Source organism: Triplophysa rosa, linkage group LG11, assembly GCF_024868665.1.
Source record: "Triplophysa rosa linkage group LG11, Trosa_1v2, whole genome shotgun sequence".
Lineage (NCBI taxonomy): Eukaryota > Metazoa > Chordata > Actinopteri > Cypriniformes > Nemacheilidae > Triplophysa > Triplophysa rosa.
The window spans coordinates 5808502-5825239 of record NC_079900.1 but is presented as its reverse complement, the minus strand read 5'-3'; the positions used below and the strand labels follow the sequence as shown (position 1 = coordinate 5825239).

The following is a 16738-nucleotide window of genomic DNA, read 5'->3' as shown; positions in this document are numbered from 1 at the left end:
TAAGGTGTCTGAATAAATTTACTACGACTTTTCCACTTAAACTACCCAAAGAACCGCAAAAGAACCATCACAGGTTCTTTATATGGCAGCGGTAAGTTGTATAGGCTCGGGCCTAATGGCTGACGTCTGTGAAGTGTGCCCATTTTTAAGAGTTTTTTAGCATGTTAGGGGGTCCCAAAATACCCTGGCACCTTGAAAAATAAAAAATCCTAAGGAATCCAGTAGGGCGGGCTTCACACCTGCAGTGCAGGCCTCCAGTCACTGTGCTCAAAATTAAGGTTCAGCCATGACCTGAATATATGAAGTTAGTGTATTGCCCTCTCTTCCAGTCATACTTGTCTAGTCACAACCTCACCCTCAATGTAAATCTTTGTCCCTATAATTTGAATAGTATTTTTTTATTGTGTTTTTAAAGTTGTTTACTGACTACTGTATATTTTATACTGTAGATCTCAGTATAAAAATCCCTACATCTATGGAGAACGACATATACAAGTATAGCCTACTGTATACACCTTTATGAACTCATAAAAGTTATGCTCAGAGAAGTTCTGTTTCCCTTTCATTTCCATACGTGTAGTGTTACCACACAGCACAAGTACTTTGGAGCTGGGTGTGGGAACAAAGGAGTTTCAGGTAGTGACTTTTTATATTTTGGATTCTAGAAAACAATATTGTTTGTTTTATAGTATGATATTACTAAACTACATTCATGATTTAATCATCATACCACACATTTGTATTAGGTGGACTATATTAAGACTTTTGTCTTTATATACCTTTTCTTTGTTTGTCCTATAACATGACTTTGGTAACTAATGTTGTAATCCTTACCAAAGAACAACACCATTCCCATATCATAATCACACTCCACATTAGCCCTTTACTGGTATAAAACATGTACTGAATTTAACTGCTAGTTTGTTGATTTGCAGGTTGTTTTGCTCTACATGGCAGTTTTGATAGTACTGGTATTGCAGCTTTGCAAAATTGAAAAAGGCTAAATGTATGTGCTCACTCCTTTCACAAAAGTCTTTTCTGTACAATTAATTGTAGTGATTTATGCACTTTAACCTGACTTTCATTTTATTTGAATGAGTGACATCAAAAATAAGTCTTTTTTTATTACAATTACACAGGTTGAAACTCGAAACCAGCAATCCATTTCATTTCATATGTGGGTGTGATTAAGAAATAGGGTAAATAATACAGTCATGGCCAAAAGTATTGGCAGTGACATACATTTTGTCTTTTGCAAAGTTTTCTGCTTCTGTGTTTGTAGATTATTTTGCCACATGTTTCTATGGTTTACTGGAAAACAATGATAAGCATAACTTAAGTTTTAAAGGAGTTTATTGGAAAAAACATAATATATGCAAAGAGTCAATATTTACCGAGTTGAGCCTTGTTTTTCACAACCTCTGTAATTATTGATCACAATTTGTGGGCTTCTGCTTATCCACTCGCTTTTTGAGGAGTGACCACAGGTTCTCCATGGGATTAACATCTGGGGAGGTGCTTTTTTATTATTTAAAATGCATCTGATCACTCTGCATGATAATCTATAAACAATGTGAATGAACACCACAACAGCTTAAGCAGAAACTTTGCAAAACACAGCATTTATGTCACTGCCAATACTTTTGGCCACGACTGTAAGGTTTTTATATAGGCCTAGTAAAGAGATCGGAAGTGTTGCAATTGACCTGTGTTACAACCATCTCCCCTACGTGCATTGCCATACAGTAACAACGTTACTTTTTACATCTTTGTTCTTATGATTTGTTTGTGACTTCATTGGTTTACTCTTTAAGATAAATTTAGAAACTGACATACTTTCTATACATTTTAGTGGATGTCCCTGTTCTGGTATGCCTCTAGTGTCTAAAATAATAATGATAGTAAATAATAGTTACAAAGTAATTAATCTCCTCATTTGCTCTCTTTAGCAGAACCAAGGAATAAAAACAACAATATGAATACCTTTAATTTTTTCCGCAAAAACAAGACAAAGATGGCTACAATCAAAGCCCCAGAGGTTTTTCTCCACCATCTCAAAGACAACGATATTATTACAAAGGAGGAATATGTAAGCTTGATTTTTAAGTGTTTAAAGTTTGTAATAAGTGTAACAACTCCATGTGATTTGCATGTAACTGGACCATTTAGTCAGCTACATTAAAGCAGTTTTCCTGCGTTTTGGTTAGAGTACTTTTTACATAATGATATTGGACTCAAAAAAGACAATTCTGTCACTACTCACCCTTTTGTCACTATTGTTACGTTTAATTTTTTGTTTCATCGTGAAGGAAATAGCGCAATCTGCCGAGAGAATTGTATACGAGGCCTTGGAGTTTATTGAAAAAGGTGGACATGAGAAGGTTGATAAGTTCTGGAAATGTGTGGACAAGGACCATATTTTGGCGAAGTATCCCCAAATCTCTGAACTGCTTAAAATTTTAAAAACTTCACAAGTTAAAAAAACTGATGTTAAAACAAGAAGGTCACAAAACAATAATGAGAGAAACCAAGCTGGGCCATCATCACAAAGCACAAATAGCCAGAACACAGCTGAAAGTGTGACGCGCAGTGAGTTCACCGAGCAGTATCACACTTTTACCTTATTAACAGTATACCAGACACAGAGCTATAGTTTGTGTGCATTCAGCACAACTGTAAACTTCAGTGGCCAATAGGGTTGGGAATCGTTTCAGTTTTATCGATTCCGATTCTAATTCTGATTCTGCTTATCGATTTCGATTCTTATCGATTCCCAGTTTCGATTCCACAGTTGAAGTAAAACATTTAGATATCAACCTGTATGGTCATTTAGCCTGCTTATTGACTTGTTTGCAAAATATATATATATATATATATATATATTTATGAGCACCGTTTTGTGTATATTTACACATAGAAACACACCTTTTCTGATTTATTACAATTTGTATTATCATAGTTGAACTACATCAAACTGCAGTTACTATAATGCAACTATGGTTAATTTGTGATTCCTGTGCTTTAATGCAAATTCTATAGCTAAACTATGCTTACTATAGTAAAAAATATCGATAATTTTCATAAGGGCTTTTATTGAGATTTCAGCAGATCATGCAACGCATGTACTTTTCTGAAAATATGCACACAGGAGTTGATAAGAGAAATTCAAATTTGAATCTCAAGTATCCGATTCCTATTCCTTTTGATTCCGATCCGATTCCTAGCCTTGCGATTCCGATTCCAAATTGGAATTGATTTTCGATTCCCAACCCTAGTGGCCAATTCTCAGGTAAATACTGCGAAATTAAACCCACGGTACAATAATTTAGTCATTTAATTCATTTTTTTATCATTCAAGAGGGACTAGAGGGAATTTTAGCCTTGATCAAGTACAAGAAACTGCTGCCTATAACATGTGGGGAGAGAAAAGCCTTATTAATCAGAAAAGAACTGTCTGGTAAGTTACTTTATTATTATTATTTTTTTTTTTAAATTTCTTAAGCTTAAATTACATTACATTTTATGCCAACCAACATGTAACCCTGCAATGTAAAGTAGCCAAAAAGGCCAATGTACGACTCGTACAAAATGAAAAATACAATGTAAAACAGATAAATTGTGATTGTGGGTTGCAAAGAGTCCAGGAAAAGTTTTGAAAGTATAAAAGATAAATAGGCTGTTTTGGATTTTGACACATTATACATTACAATATAATTCACCCTTTAGGAAAAAAGTCATGTATTCGCAGACGGAAAAAGCTCATGACCCCTGTTGAATTTGTGAAATTGTGTGAAAAACAAAAATGGAAACAAAGTATAAAATGCCATGGAAAATCCCTCAATTTTCTTATTAAGGTGAGAACTGGAATAACTGATTATGTGTATTAAGGTTTCAATTTTTCCTTATAACAATAGTACTAGACAAAACACTACCATGTTTCTCTAATTCAGTCTCTTTTCTTGTTTTCAGAGGGGCATTTTGAAGATGACTTAATTGCCAGTGTTCTACTCTTCTGGTTAAATTAGTCATTAAATGTGTAATGTAAATCTTTATAAGCAAGGCATTTGATCAGAAATGACTAATAACTATAACCGAAAAACAAAGTTAATGGGTCACATAATTAACAACAACATTAATAAAATTACAAAACACAAACCCTGCATAGAGAATAATTTTACATGCAGCCAGGAATCTAACCAAATGTAACACTGAATATGAGGTTATCTGAATATATGAATGTAAGTGCATTGTTTTTTTTCTGTTATATTTCCTATACAGTAAAAACTGATTTGTTGTTTCAACTTAAAAATTATGTTCCCTAGCTGCCTTAAAATTTTGAATTAATTCATCTTAAAAATATTAGTTATTAGATGAATTTGATGCAAACGTGTTAGTTAGATTAACAAATATTTTTAAGTTGAATTAACTCAGAATTTTAAGGCAGTCGGGTAACTTAATTTTTTTTAGTTGAAACAGCAAATAATTGTTACAGTGATACTTGTGTGAACAAATATGAAATAAAATAACTGCCCTAAAGACTTTTCACCATGCCACTCATTGCTACATCTTTATTAAAAATACAGTATATATCTAATAAAAGTTTAATCAGTGAATAGTCTGTGATTTTGTAACAGACGAAGGGGTTGTGGTGCGATTTACTGACAGAGATCTGCGTCTTTGTGGACCCTCCGCTAGTTTCCGCGCATCTTCCTCTTCTTCTCTCCAGAGCTCGCGCTTTATTCTCTCCAGCTCCTCGCCTTCATAATTCTCCTCCAGCTCTCTCTCCTTCTGTGCTATCTGTCCCTCTCTCTGCAGCAGTATCTTCTCCTGTTTCTCTCTTATTTTCCTCTCAGAGGTCGGGAAAAAGGACGTCGTGTAGCAGCTTCTGCCATTGATGGCCACCAAGGTCTCAATCTTCTCCAGAAGTTTGGTCACCTGCTCAGTATTTTCCATGTTCTTGTTATTAAAGAACACAAATCCACCGCTGCATGTGCGAATAAAGTCCCTGAGGTCTTTATCTGAGCTGGCGATGACATCATTCGGGTTTTTTTCCTCTAGACGATCTCCATGTGTGAACAAAACAATAGTGTATTTCCAAACATCCTTACCGAACATGTTCTCGATTAACTTATGCATGTTCTTGTCCTCATTGGTTAAGTTTCCCACAGGTGAAACGAGGAGAAACACGTGTGGTCCTGGTTTACACAGCGAGACAGATTTTAAGATCTCCCTGGTCACAGACTTTTCCATTCGATTCATTTTAACCAGTCCTGGAGTGTCGATGACGGCCACAGGACGACCATTGATGTTTCCAGATGCTCTTTCGCAGAACTGTGTGACTCTGCTCAACTGCATGTCTGTGTTGAAAGCGTTCCACCTGAGGATGGTGTTTCCAGAAGAGCTTTTCCCCGACCCTCTCGCTCCCAGTAATAGGATGCGCAATTCCTCGGTCTCCACTGGAAAAATATAACACATAGAGTCAGTAGATTTTATCCTTCTGATTCTCTTACCTTTCACTGTCAGAAAAAAATGATCAAAATATGTACCATTTTGTCACTGGGGAGTACCCTTTCAAAAAGTATTGTATTGTAAAAGTATTTTGTTTTCAGTGACATCTGCTGTAATCAAAATAGCAATTACATGAACCATCAGTGCTTTAAATGAAAGATGCACAAACTTTTTTCAATGAAGGGCCAAAAATGAAACGTGTTAAATTATACCAAATATTATAATGTGGATTATGAATCTCTCCATTATTACCTGTTTAATGTGTGTCACAAAGCACATACTGTGCTTGAACTTTAAAATACACTAAATGAAATATACACTAAATAAGTACATTCAGTTCTCTGTATTGAATTTTGATTTACATTTTAACCCAAAAATGGCATTTTCCACTTATTTCCTCTTTTCATGACTGACAAGTTGGGCCAAATCAAAGGTCCCTACGGGTCAACGTTGGCCCTGGGCCATAGTTTGGGCATCTCTGGTCAAAATCATCATGAATCACACCTTTAATTATGATAAAGAAATATACAGTATACATAAACAGCATTTTAAGCACTCCTTTTTTTCATTTGGGTGACCAGACATACATTAAGCCTACTGTTCTGAACAGTCTTTATGTCTGGAATTTGAAAAGCTTAATTCTGGGCATTCTTGGTGACGTGTTTGCTCTCCTTTATCTTTTTTTATATATTTTCATGTTAAGTCAGATTGGATTGGTGCCATGTTTTGACCAGCTATATGCACATCATAACACTGTTGCTTACCGATCAAAGATGGTGATTTTGAATTTGCATTGAAGTCTTGAAAGTCTAAACAAGGTACAATAAAGCACAATACACAAAGATTTACAATATATATTTGCCAATGAAATGAATTAATTATTAATAGAGTGATTGGCAATGTGAATTAAATAAATATGATTTACCTTGTAGGGATGCCGATGAGTTTGCTCTTGAATTACGTTTCACATTCACATACAGATCTTCTATTTCAACTGAAAACAAATATTTAAAAAGGCTGTCAGTGGTAAGACAGGAAAATGTGTTTTTGGACAAAAGAACAAATTGTCTGAAAGAATATTTCTATTATTTAAAAAAGAATCAAAGGATTTGATATTCAAGAGAATGTTTTAGGACAGACTGGGGATAGTAGATATATAGAGAATTGTTAAATCTCAGCAACTGTAAGGTCAACTGCCGAATACCCAAATGTATTTTTTTTAAGATATTCACAGTGCGACAACTGGCCCCGTTACTGAATCCATAACTTACAGCTCAGTGTTGAATCCAGTTCAGACATTTCTTTCTCAACATTCAGAATGTCCAGTCTATTCTCCTCTGCCGTCAATGCTCTGTTTTATAATAAACACCAAAGAAAATACAGTTTCATATTTTAAGGGCTCAGAATATTTTTTGCATCTTACTTCCCCAAACAATTCAAACTGTAAAGAAAATACTCACAGTAATCTGAAGGACTTTAGATCCACCGTCAGAGAAGAAAAGTGCTTGAATGTTTTTTTTTGTTTTGTTTCAGCAGACTGGAATTCTTGTTGAACCTGTGTACAAAGAATTCTTCTATCAGCTTTTGTCTCTTCTGTCAGGCTTTTTTCTGATTGGCAAAACTGTTCGTCAGTAGCTAGACATCATTAAGTTTTAATATCCTAAGTATTTCAGTGGTCTGAAGCATGGAGACATTAGTAGGTCAAATGGAAGGGCTGGTCTTTGAGGGTAATGTTGTCACTTCCTTCTACAAGCGTTTCATAAAACTGGATGTTTTGGTTGTTATCTGATCCACTGCGCAGGTATTCTTTCAAGTGCAAAAATGCAAGACCTACATTCATGAACATGCATTTCCTGGTCAAAATACAGAGAAAAAGCATTTTCTCCTTGTGGTAACCATTTTGTAGACCTCCACATACAAAATATTACTGCAGGCTTAGGTTGACACAACTTCAATTTTGAATTGATTTTTATGCTATTGGATTTTAATGCTATTATGGTGTGATGGGTGAATTGTTCACAAACAGTACTGTCTTGAGATAACAGTTTTACACTTAAAGATTAAAGCTTTTTTGTGGACACAGTTTCTCTTTTTTAAAATGTGTTTTCCTTACATGTATTTATGTATTGTTTGTAGATAGAAAAAAAATGTAAATAAATAAGACCAAATCAATCATGTTTTTTTAGAAGGCATTTTAATTTAGCATGTTTTATGTTCATATCTGCCACTGTTAAAAAAATATTGCTGTATAGCTTTTCTATTATGAAATATTGCTCAAATATCAAAGGTTGACCTTTTTGTCGAGGTTATGTAGTAGTGCATATAGTAAATACACACAAATTTGACCCAGACATCTTTTAGAGGCTACTTCGTCAATTTCATTTTAAATCAGCCTGTGTCTTATATAACCACCATGACATTTCACGTCAAAACTGCTGGACCCACTTTTACTTCATTTTAAATGGCACATTACAGTATTGCATACAGCCATTGTAGCAGTTAATCCTGATAACCAGCAGAGGGCAGCACTGTGACAGAAACAGCTGTTTCAACCTGAGAATGTAGTCAAACTGCTGTTACACAATAGAAACCCTGTTAACATCAAGACAAGAGGTTTAAAGGGGTCATATGGCGCGAATACGTGTTTTTCTGTGTCTTTGGGGTGTTATAAGTTGCCCATGCATGTATTAGCATGCATTATCACGTAAAATTGCTAAAATTTAAGTGTTGGATCAAAAGATGCATTCTATCTAAAAGCCAACGCTCACCCAGACCTGCCTGAAACGCCTCATGTAACCACACCCCCACAAATCTACGTCAGTTCGTGGTATGATTTGATTAAGACCGCCCAAATGTATATGCAAGTAAGGTGGGCGTACCTGTCAGTACAATTGCTTTGGAACCTGATGTTCCAAATATGGTAAGAGGCGTTACATTTCCGTCACACGCTTGCAGTATTCGACCAATCACTACGCACTGGTTAACTGGCCAATCATAGCACACCTCGCTTTTCAGTGCGATGAACTTTGTAAAAAATCCCAAGAGGAGATACAAACATGCACGGTATGTGGAAAATACAGCGTTTTTGAACCTCAAATCGTGTATACACATTGCATCGCATCTAAAACAAACGATAATATTCGTTTTAGCCGCGTCACATGACCCCTTTAAAAGAATGAAAAAATCTCAAACCTTATTATCTAGTCTTGAAACATGGTGAAAAACAAACTACTTACTATGTTTTATTGTCATTTATTATTGGTTAATATTATTTATTTTAATTATATTGTTATAATATTATTATTTTATTTATTCATAATGAAGTGCAGATCAAAATTGTGATAGGGCCTATATCACTTAAAATATGATGTTTTGATGAGTTGTCTGTACATACTTACAGCTAATGAAAATGCTGTTGCTTCATAAAATATAATAAAGCAATACATTTACATTTGCAAACAAACACTAAAATAAGAAAAAGCTAATAGAAAAGTGGTTTTATTTAACTAAAACAATAATATTCCTGAAACATTAATTACCATGTTAGGTTACATTAACATTCTTTTAAAAATATTTTTATTTGTTATAACATAAATTGTATTCAATAAGAAGATATGACAACTTGCCCGGCTTGGACATTTCACTCATTATAGGCCTGAGATGGCCTGTGTGTCAACTTGTGACAACTATCCCCCTTACAGTATGTCTGTATAGAAAAATACACAAGATTTGGCAGACAATTACAGAAAAGGCATTTGTTTAAAGTAAAAAGACAAAGAAGGGTTTTAATTGTATTTGTTAAACTAGCTACTTCAGGTCGACGTCTTTATGTCAAACGCATTTAGTTTAGACTTTCTTTTTGTGGATGGTTTCTCAGCCCGTTTTCTTGCTTCCTCTTCTTCAGTTCTCCAAATTTCTCGTCTCTCTCTTTCAATCTCCATCTCAGTTTGGCAGAGTGTCCCCAGCTTTTCCTCCTTTTGTGCAATCTCCTGTTTTCTCTTTACTAAAATTTTCTCCATGTTCTTTCTTATCTTCCTCTCTGCAGACGGATAAAAAGACGTTGTGTAGCATCCCTTTCCATTAATAGCCAGGAGTGTATCAATTTTCTTTAAAAGTTCGGTCACATACGTGTACTTGTCCATGTCCTTGTTATTGAAGAACACAAATCCACCACTGCATTTACGGATGAAATCGCGAAGCCCCTTGTCAGAGCATGTGATGACATCATTAGCCATTTTGTCCCCTAGCCGATCTCCATGTGTGAACACAATAATGGTATACTTCCACATGCTCTTGCCAAACATGCTCTCCATCAACTTATGCATGCTCTTATCATCATTAGTTAAATTTCCTACAGGCATAACCAGCAGAAAAACATGCGGTCCTGGATTATAAAGTGAGATGGACTTTAGGATCTCTCTGGTCACTTCTCGTTCCATGCTCCCTATTCTGTTAAGACCTGGAGTGTCGATGATGGCCACATGTCGGCCGTGAATCATCCCAGATGCCCTTTCACAGATCTGTGTGACTCTACTGAGCTGCATGTCCGTCTTAAAGATGTGGCATCCGAGGATGGTGTTTCCAGTGGAGCTTTTTCCAGCCCCTCTTGCTCCCAAAAGCAAGACACGCAATTCCTCTGTCCCAGCTATAATCAATAAATATCACAGTTTTAATCACATGAGTATATCAAAGTTACATGTATAAAAGAAAATATTTGATTTCTAAGAAATGTGAGTGTTTGCCATTTAATAGCTCACCGTGTAAAGTTGTTGATGTAGTTAAATTGGTTTTCCTAACATTCGGCAAATTTTCATACAATTCTTCCTGTGCCAGATCTGTAAATAAAAGTGTGAGTTGTTGTTTGGTTTGTTTACAACATAATTGTACATTGCATTTACAAGCATTTTTGAGTCATTTTGAAATACAAACGAATATTTGCTACATTGTGAAGGCAAACGTACAGTTAGGAACACAATTCTCTACTCACAGCTTGTTGATGAGTCCAACGCAGAGTCAAACCCATCTTCCTCAAAATCATTAAACTCTTCATCAGAACCATCCAGCTCGTTCTCTACCTTCATACTGTCCAGTTTATCTTCAAGAGTCATTCTTCTGATAAAAACAACAAAAATGTTAAGTATTGCAGATTACTGCAAAAAAGAACTCCCAGTAATTGTTTAAGGCAAAATCCATACTTCATCATGCCTTAGTCCTTTGCGCTTTCCCCTCTGCAGTCTTACAGCATTACAAATGTTTTGGTTTCACCAATGATAGCAAAAGACGTCTCATGCAACAGTGAGTCTGCCGAGTACTCAGGTGTGCAATATAAACCAAACATTTTGAACAGGTATCGGTTTTGGACCGTAAGAGGGCTGGTCCTGTTACGAGACAGTCCTAAACAAGGGCTTCATTCAAACACACGAAGACACGTTAAACATGTTTTTCAAGTAGGCTATAAGTGTGTTTGGCATGCATTTCTCTGTTTCGGTAGATAAATGTCTCTCCAGTCTAGAATGTGAAGGTTTGTTTTTAAATTGAGCAATGAAGCAGATGAAATGACAACCGTTACCCACGTACAAAGAAAATAATGTTATGAGGAAACTCAACATTTGCCCCTATTATTTCCCTGTAGTTTGCAAATTTGCACTGCATAGTTGTCATCTGAACTGCATCTCTCAATATATTGCAGTGTGATTCTTCACAATTGAAATTTGTATCAATAATACATATTTTACACAATCAAAATGATAGTAAGTATTAGTATAGTAATGGTAAAATGTATGAAAATATAAAAAGTTGTCGCACATTCTTTCATTTGTTTGTTTGTCTGACTATTTTGCTGCAACAGTACAGCATCTGCATTACTTGAAATGTATATTTATAACATGATAGTTTCAACGCAACTCGTCAACATAATGCTTGTGATAGCACAATATCATTTTATATCGTCTATGTTTATTTTTTTCCCAGATGATGTTTGTTTAAAGTTTTTTGTTCGACTTTACGTGCTCTCGGAAATCCGATAACGTTAGTTCCCTCTTCACCCGGAAATGGCGAATGTTTGGAACGGTGCTCTTTTAATGTTATTAGATACTTGTGTTGATTTTAATGCTACTAAATAATTAGTAACATTGATGTTTTGATGTTAATACGTTTAATGCTACTAAATTCAGACGTTAATTCCGCGTCTGTGGTGTGGAAAATATCCCACTTCCGAGGTGTCTTGAACGAAGCATCATTACGTACGCCGATTGGTCGACGCAGCGCCGCACAAAATCCAGCAACCCCTGTCATTGGCTAAAACGGACCCGGAAGTGTATCAAGGGAACTTTACTGTACACACCAGCACTAACTTCAAAATCTGGGTTTAATTTCAAATACATTTGCGTTTCATTCAAATAAAGTAAAGAGAGTAAACAGAAGATGGGATCTGAAGATTTGAAACTGATGGATGTTTTCTCATACGAGAGTCTCGTGCATGCAGTCAGCGGTGCTGTGGTACTGTACTGTATTGTATAGTTTATTACAAATAACAAACTATGAAGCTATGAAAACGAAAGTGGTGATACAGTTTAAATATATGGGTGTTTTGGTTTCACCACAATTATTATAAAATTAGTTATTTTTGTAAGGAAAGACGACATGCTGTCATACAACATGTTGCACTTAAAATTGTTATTTTGTTTGTTCGCAGGGCAGCGTTACTGCAATGACTGTTTTCTTTCCTCTTGACACAGCCCGGCTTCGACTGCAAGGTACCAAAGTAACTTTTGGCCTCATAAATTCATTTATTATGAAGCATTTGTGAATACAAAGTTTGTGTGTACGCTTGTAGTTGATGACAAGAGGAAAGCCAAGTCCACCGCAGCCATTCTGGCTGAGATCATCAAGGAGGAGGGGCTGTAAGTTATGCATTAGATTAGAAAATCATTTAACACATTTGTCACTATGTCTTTGATTTGCGTTATTCACTGTACTTTACGTTCTGACAGTAACAAGTTACAATTTAAATCTCTCTTTCTCTGTCTCTTTCTCACTAGATTAGCTCCATATCGAGGTTGGTTTCCACTGATCTGCAGTCTCTGTTGCTCCAACTTTGTGTACTTCTACTGTTTTCATAGCCTTAAGGACACCTGGTTGCGAGGTCATAGGTCAACCCCAGGACGAGACCTGATCATTGGCATTGTTGCAGGTTTGCTTATGTCAAGATAGTATTGCCACTGAGAGAGGTATTGTTTAAATGTAAGGATAAAATGCATGATTGAACGACTAGAAATTTCTAGGAAATAACCACAAAATTATTGTAGATTTTTCTGTAGATATTGTTTCTGTAGATGTAGGCCTCATACAGTGTATTAAATGGGCAATCCGTGTGAAGTATAAAGGAGAACATATACATGTTATAATATTAGCAATCGTCCATCTAATGATTCTTGGAAATGTTTTTCACAAAGAGGCATATCTTATTTCAACTTCCTGTTTTTCTGTCTGTGTTTTTGTCTGGTGTGTTTAGGTGTAGTAAATGTTCTTCTGACCACTCCACTCTGGGTTGTCAACACCAGACTAAAGCTGCAAGGGGCGAAATTCAGAAATGAGGACATAAAGCCTACACACTATAAAGGGATCTTGGGTAAAAAACATCAGTCATAAACAAATGAAGGATCCAAAATGAACTTTTACACCTGTTTAAAGCAGATGACTTGAGCTGATGTCTTTTCTGAATAATGAAACTGTAATAATTACTATGAAGATAATGGAATTACTTAGCTGTGTTTTGACAAACAGCAAGTTGTTGTGTCACCTAGGCACCCTCATACTAAATATATCTTAAAATAATGGATGCTTTCCTTCAGTTGATCTTTTTCTTTTTAGATGCGTTTGCGCAGATCGTGCAGCAGGAAGGAGTAGGAGCGCTGTGGAACGGCACGTTTCCCTCCCTGCTGTTGGTGCTGAATCCTGCTGTTCAGTTCATGATCTATGAGAGTCTGAAGAGGCAGCTGATGAGAGGAGTGCACAGAGAGGTCAGAGGAGAGCCCATAAATGGATAGTTCACACAAAAATGACAATTCTTTCATCATTTATTCACCCTCATGTTCATAAAAAAAGAATATATTTTGAGAAAATACAAAGATATGGACTCATCCAAGAACAGCTCTCCAGTCTAGTATTATAGCACACATAGTAAAAACATGAAAAAAAACTGGATAAAAGAAGATAGATTTTAACATGACAAACATATGAGCATGTCTTCAAAATCTCTGTCTGATATTTATTATAACTACACTAAATACAAGTAAAATGTTGCAATATATTTACTCATGTAGACTAGCTTTCTTGAGCATCTGTTAAGAACGACTAAAGGACTCGGCACGTGCATTGTTACCATAGAAACATAGCTGGCTGCAAAGCATCAAGGTTATGTAACTGCATAGCAACTGTTCATGGTGCCATTGCATATTCATTTCCATTTAAATCCTGCGGAGACAGTATAAGAGCTTCTCGGATGCTATTACATGTTAAACAGTTTGACTTGAAAGGTGACATTCTCTCACCACAAATGAGTTTGCAGTGTTGTAAGTCTACCCACACACAAGATATTCCTTGTGTTGTGTTGTGTTGTGTTGTGTTGTGTTGTGTTGTGTTGTGTTGTGTTGTGTTGTGTGTGGAATGGAAATGCACTTATGTTTTAAAAGAGCCACATTGTTTACATTCTTTTTACCAATGGTTTATTTATTCCTATTTGTCTCTGCACATTAAACATATTGGTATGGGTGAAAATATCGTTAACATCAAAAGTAATGCACTCATTTTATTTTGTCTCCAATTTTTTTGCTAATAGCTCAGATCTGTGGAGGTGTTTCTAATAGGAGCGATTGCCAAGGCTGTAGCAACCACGATAACCTACCCACTACAAACAGTTCAGTCCGTCCTACGGGTAAGCCATCCACATTAATGCTTTTGTGATGTTTGTAGTTTGCGTTTGCACAAGTGCAAAATCCTGGTTGTGGTTAAACTTCATTTTGCTTGTTCTCTGTCCCTCTGTTGTGTTTAGTTTGGACAGCATGGACAGCAAGCAGAACAGTCCAAACTACTGAGCAGTCTGAGATCTGTCATGTATCTGCTGATCAATAGAGTCAGGTACCGTATTAAACCCACACACTTTACATGAACAGGTATTTTAATTGTTCTCGGGATCTTTTTCTGAAACACCATAAATATGTTGAACACTTAAAACTTAACATAAAGGCTTTACCAAGGCTGTCACACAAGTTGGTTTCCGTGTAATAAGTCATTGGCTGTTGTGACATCGATTATACACTGAGGTGATGTGTTGATTGATTTATTGCAGGAAGTGGGGCATGCTGGGATTGTTCAAAGGCCTGGAGGCAAAGCTACTTCAGACTGTCCTCACTGCTGCACTGATGTTCTTACTGTATGAGAAGATCACTAGCTCCACCTTTAGAGTCATGGGCGTCAAACAACATGTGAAGTTCCACTGACCTCCTACAGAACTTTAATTTGCTTGCTGATGTCAGAAGGTTTTCATGGACTGACATGAAGATGTAGACGGTCTATATTATGCTCATGTGTACATAATATAATGACGACAGATATATACAAATGCAAAATATGAATATTGACAAATGAGATGTGCACAGCTTTTATTTTATTTTATTTTGTTGTGTAGTTTCACTTGAAAACTGCAAGGAGACATTAGTAAAGAGAGACATTGAATTTGTGTTTCTTTTGCCTTTGTCAAGGCAAAATTTCAATCAGGTCATCTATTTCAGGTTAAAATCTCAAGCAGGGTTTCTAGAAAAAAAATCGGTTTAAAATAAGATCTGGGATTGTCTACGTAGTGTCAGATTTAAAACATGCGAATGACGGATCTGTTTTTGCTAACATCCTTGCTGTAAACAACAAAAGCTGATATTAAATCAGCCCTTTTGCTTTGATATGTAATATGGTAACAAACCCCCAAAACTGGTTTATAACCATATTTAGATGATCATTGTTTTTAAAACACTTTAAAGTTCAGACCTCTAGGCTTTATTATCCTTTGACTATATTTAATAGTGGGATGAATGTTTAATTCATAAAAACTATGAAATGTCTAGGGAAAATGTCTTAGATGGTACTATAATAAAATTCTTTAGTAAACGTTTTGCCTGTTTTAAAAAATATTGGTAAGCCAACACATTTCACATCAGGGTATGGAAAACAGGTTATTACACAACTTTGCCTCTAGGGGGCAGTACATGGATGTGTTTATATGTGCTCCTTTTCAAAACTTTTTATGCTGATGGAAAGTTTCTCACGAAAGTTCAAATAGGGTCGGTAAGAAATTTAGTTTTTCTGAGTTTCTTGAGCGATCTCAGTCTATATGGAAATGGGACTCAATTTCACATTTTCTCTAACAATGTGCTTTTTTAGTGTTCTTTGCCTCTTCAAGAATGAATCGCCTGGTGTTTTAGGTGTATTGGGGTACTGAAATGTTTTAAACCTTTAGTGGTTTTTCAAAATGAAGCTGTTTTTTGTGTTTTTTTTAAACTTCCAAAACAGAACCGATGGTTTTATACCGTATGATTAGAAGTACAAGTGTACGTTATAAATGACAATAGCTCTCTGTTACTTAAGCAGCGATGTGAACATTATTTAAAGTTAAATGTGCACACTAGTAAATTTCTATGTGAATTTTGTGTAAAATACACGCTGAAAAGGTTTACACAGTCAATCAATCATACTTGACCAATAAGAAAAGACCGTCCACGTCTATTCTCAAAAATCATTATTGCCATTCTAGTCCCTTTTTTATTTCTGCAGTGAAATGTCAACGCTTACAACGCTTTAGGCTCCTGCCAAACCGGTGAGAATTTCCATTGGTCTGTTTTATACACCCGAAACGGGGAGCTTCATGTCGATTGGTTTAAGGAGGTGTCTGATGAATAAAGTTCGATTATGATTGGACCAAATTTGGGCTTTCCCTATATTCGTCTCGGAAGTCAGTTGAATGTGACTATTGGTTTATAGCAGTGTCAGTTAACAGAGTATTCGCTTATTATTGGGTGACTCTTGAAAATGGGCGGTTTTCCGGTTGAAGTTTACTTGATCTCGGAAACGATCATTGTGCAGGGCAGACTTACGGAAAATCAATGGATGAGAGTTGTCAGCCAGTGTAAAGTAAGTCAGCTTTTACATTTTTGAAGTTTAAGCTCTGTTTGAGTGTGCA

At 35.9% G+C, this 16738-nt stretch overlaps 5 protein-coding genes across 10 annotated transcripts in view; 3 read left to right on the top strand and 2 right to left on the bottom strand.

Annotated features, from left to right (window-relative positions):
- The first annotated feature begins 146 nt into the window (after nucleotides 1-146).
- Nucleotides 147-4578, top strand: LOC130560967 (uncharacterized). 3 transcript variants are annotated; one of them, XM_057344951.1, is made up of 6 exons: nucleotides 153-636; nucleotides 1950-2089; nucleotides 2310-2589; nucleotides 3359-3457; nucleotides 3727-3854; nucleotides 3970-4578. In XM_057344951.1, exons 1-6 carry the CDS (start codon nucleotides 537-539, stop codon nucleotides 3991-3993), a joined length of 771 nt encoding a protein of 256 aa, XP_057200934.1. In that variant the 5' UTR covers nucleotides 153-536; the 3' UTR covers nucleotides 3994-4578. The 3 variants fall into 3 exon arrangements, with proteins under 3 accessions (XP_057200933.1, XP_057200932.1, XP_057200934.1); XM_057344950.1 differs by lacking the exon at nucleotides 3970-4578 and having other exon boundaries at nucleotides 147-636; nucleotides 1953-2089; nucleotides 3727-3887; XM_057344949.1 differs by lacking the exon at nucleotides 3970-4578 and having other exon boundaries at nucleotides 150-636; nucleotides 3727-3887.
- A 26-nt stretch (nucleotides 4579-4604) lies between these two features.
- Nucleotides 4605-7490, bottom strand: LOC130561619 (GTPase IMAP family member 9-like). Its single transcript, XM_057346062.1, has 5 exons — nucleotides 6969-7490; nucleotides 6780-6859; nucleotides 6434-6502; nucleotides 6273-6317; nucleotides 4605-5456 (listed from the first exon to the last, which is right to left on the bottom strand). The coding sequence occupies exons 2-5, from the start codon at nucleotides 6805-6807 to the stop codon at nucleotides 4606-4608; spliced, it is 993 nt and encodes a 330-aa protein (XP_057202045.1). The 5' UTR covers nucleotides 6808-6859; nucleotides 6969-7490; the 3' UTR covers nucleotide 4605.
- Nucleotides 7491-9009: 1519 nt separating this feature from the next.
- On the bottom strand, nucleotides 9010-11711 carry LOC130561904 (GTPase IMAP family member 4). 2 transcript variants are annotated; one of them, XM_057346537.1, is made up of 4 exons: nucleotides 10704-11711; nucleotides 10496-10620; nucleotides 10266-10343; nucleotides 9010-10153 (listed from the first exon to the last, which is right to left on the bottom strand). In XM_057346537.1, exons 1-4 carry the CDS (start codon nucleotides 10709-10711, stop codon nucleotides 9321-9323), a joined length of 1044 nt encoding a protein of 347 aa, XP_057202520.1. In that variant the 5' UTR covers nucleotides 10712-11711; the 3' UTR covers nucleotides 9010-9320. The 2 variants fall into 2 exon arrangements, with proteins under 2 accessions (XP_057202520.1, XP_057202521.1); XM_057346538.1 differs by having other exon boundaries at nucleotides 10496-10617.
- Nucleotides 11712-11818: 107 nt separating this feature from the next.
- On the top strand, nucleotides 11819-15699 carry slc25a17 (solute carrier family 25 member 17). The gene is made up of 9 exons (XM_057346135.1): nucleotides 11819-12006; nucleotides 12203-12263; nucleotides 12344-12410; nucleotides 12549-12700; nucleotides 13022-13138; nucleotides 13381-13529; nucleotides 14348-14443; nucleotides 14561-14646; nucleotides 14858-15699. The coding sequence occupies exons 1-9, from the start codon at nucleotides 11932-11934 to the stop codon at nucleotides 15006-15008; spliced, it is 954 nt and encodes a 317-aa protein (XP_057202118.1). The 5' UTR covers nucleotides 11819-11931; the 3' UTR covers nucleotides 15009-15699.
- Nucleotides 15700-16623: 924 nt separating this feature from the next.
- Nucleotides 16624-16738, top strand: part of mrtfaa (myocardin related transcription factor Aa) — a 38534-nt gene continuing 38419 nt past the window's right edge. For all 3 annotated transcript variants that reach the window (XM_057347214.1, XM_057347216.1, XM_057347213.1), the window contains exon 1: nucleotides 16624-16689. The gene's annotated coding sequence lies outside the window, so the exon portion shown is untranslated. The remainder of the gene's footprint in view (nucleotides 16690-16738) is intronic.

Excerpts from the sequence above, each read along its gene's own strand:
- LOC130560967 (XM_057344949.1), top strand. The coding sequence starts at position 537 with ATGCTCAGAGAAGTTCTGTTTCCCTTTCATTTCCATACGTGTAGTGTT. Across the intron at positions 637-1,949 it reads TGGGAACAAAGGAGTTTCAG|CAGAACCAAGGAATAAAAAC; the intron begins GTAGTGACTTTT and ends TGCTCTCTTTAG. Across the intron at positions 2,090-2,309 it reads TTATTACAAAGGAGGAATAT|GAAATAGCGCAATCTGCCGA; the intron begins GTAAGCTTGATT and ends TTCATCGTGAAG.
- LOC130561619 (XM_057346062.1), bottom strand. The coding sequence starts at position 6,807 with ATGTCTGAACTGGATTCAACACTGAGCT. Across the intron at positions 6,503-6,779 it reads ACTGGATTCAACACTGAGCT|TTGAAATAGAAGATCTGTAT; the intron begins GTAAGTTATGGA and ends ATTTGTTTTCAG. Across the intron at positions 5,457-6,272 it reads AAAATCACCATCTTTGATCG|TGGAGACCGAGGAATTGCGC; the intron begins GTAAGCAACAGT and ends ATATTTTTCCAG.
- LOC130561904 (XM_057346537.1), bottom strand. Across the intron at positions 10,344-10,495 it reads GTTGGACTCATCAACAAGCT|ATCTGGCACAGGAAGAATTG; the intron begins GTGAGTAGAGAA and ends TTTTATTTACAG. Across the intron at positions 10,154-10,265 it reads TACATCAACAACTTTACACG|CTGGGACAGAGGAATTGCGT; the intron begins GTGAGCTATTAA and ends TATTGATTATAG.
- slc25a17 (XM_057346135.1), top strand. The coding sequence starts at position 11,932 with ATGGGATCTGAAGATTTGAAACTGATGGATGTTTTCTCATACGAGAGT. Across the intron at positions 12,411-12,548 it reads ATCATCAAGGAGGAGGGGCT|ATTAGCTCCATATCGAGGTT; the intron begins GTAAGTTATGCA and ends CTTTCTCACTAG. Across the intron at positions 14,444-14,560 it reads CAGTTCAGTCCGTCCTACGG|TTTGGACAGCATGGACAGCA; the intron begins GTAAGCCATCCA and ends TGTTGTGTTTAG.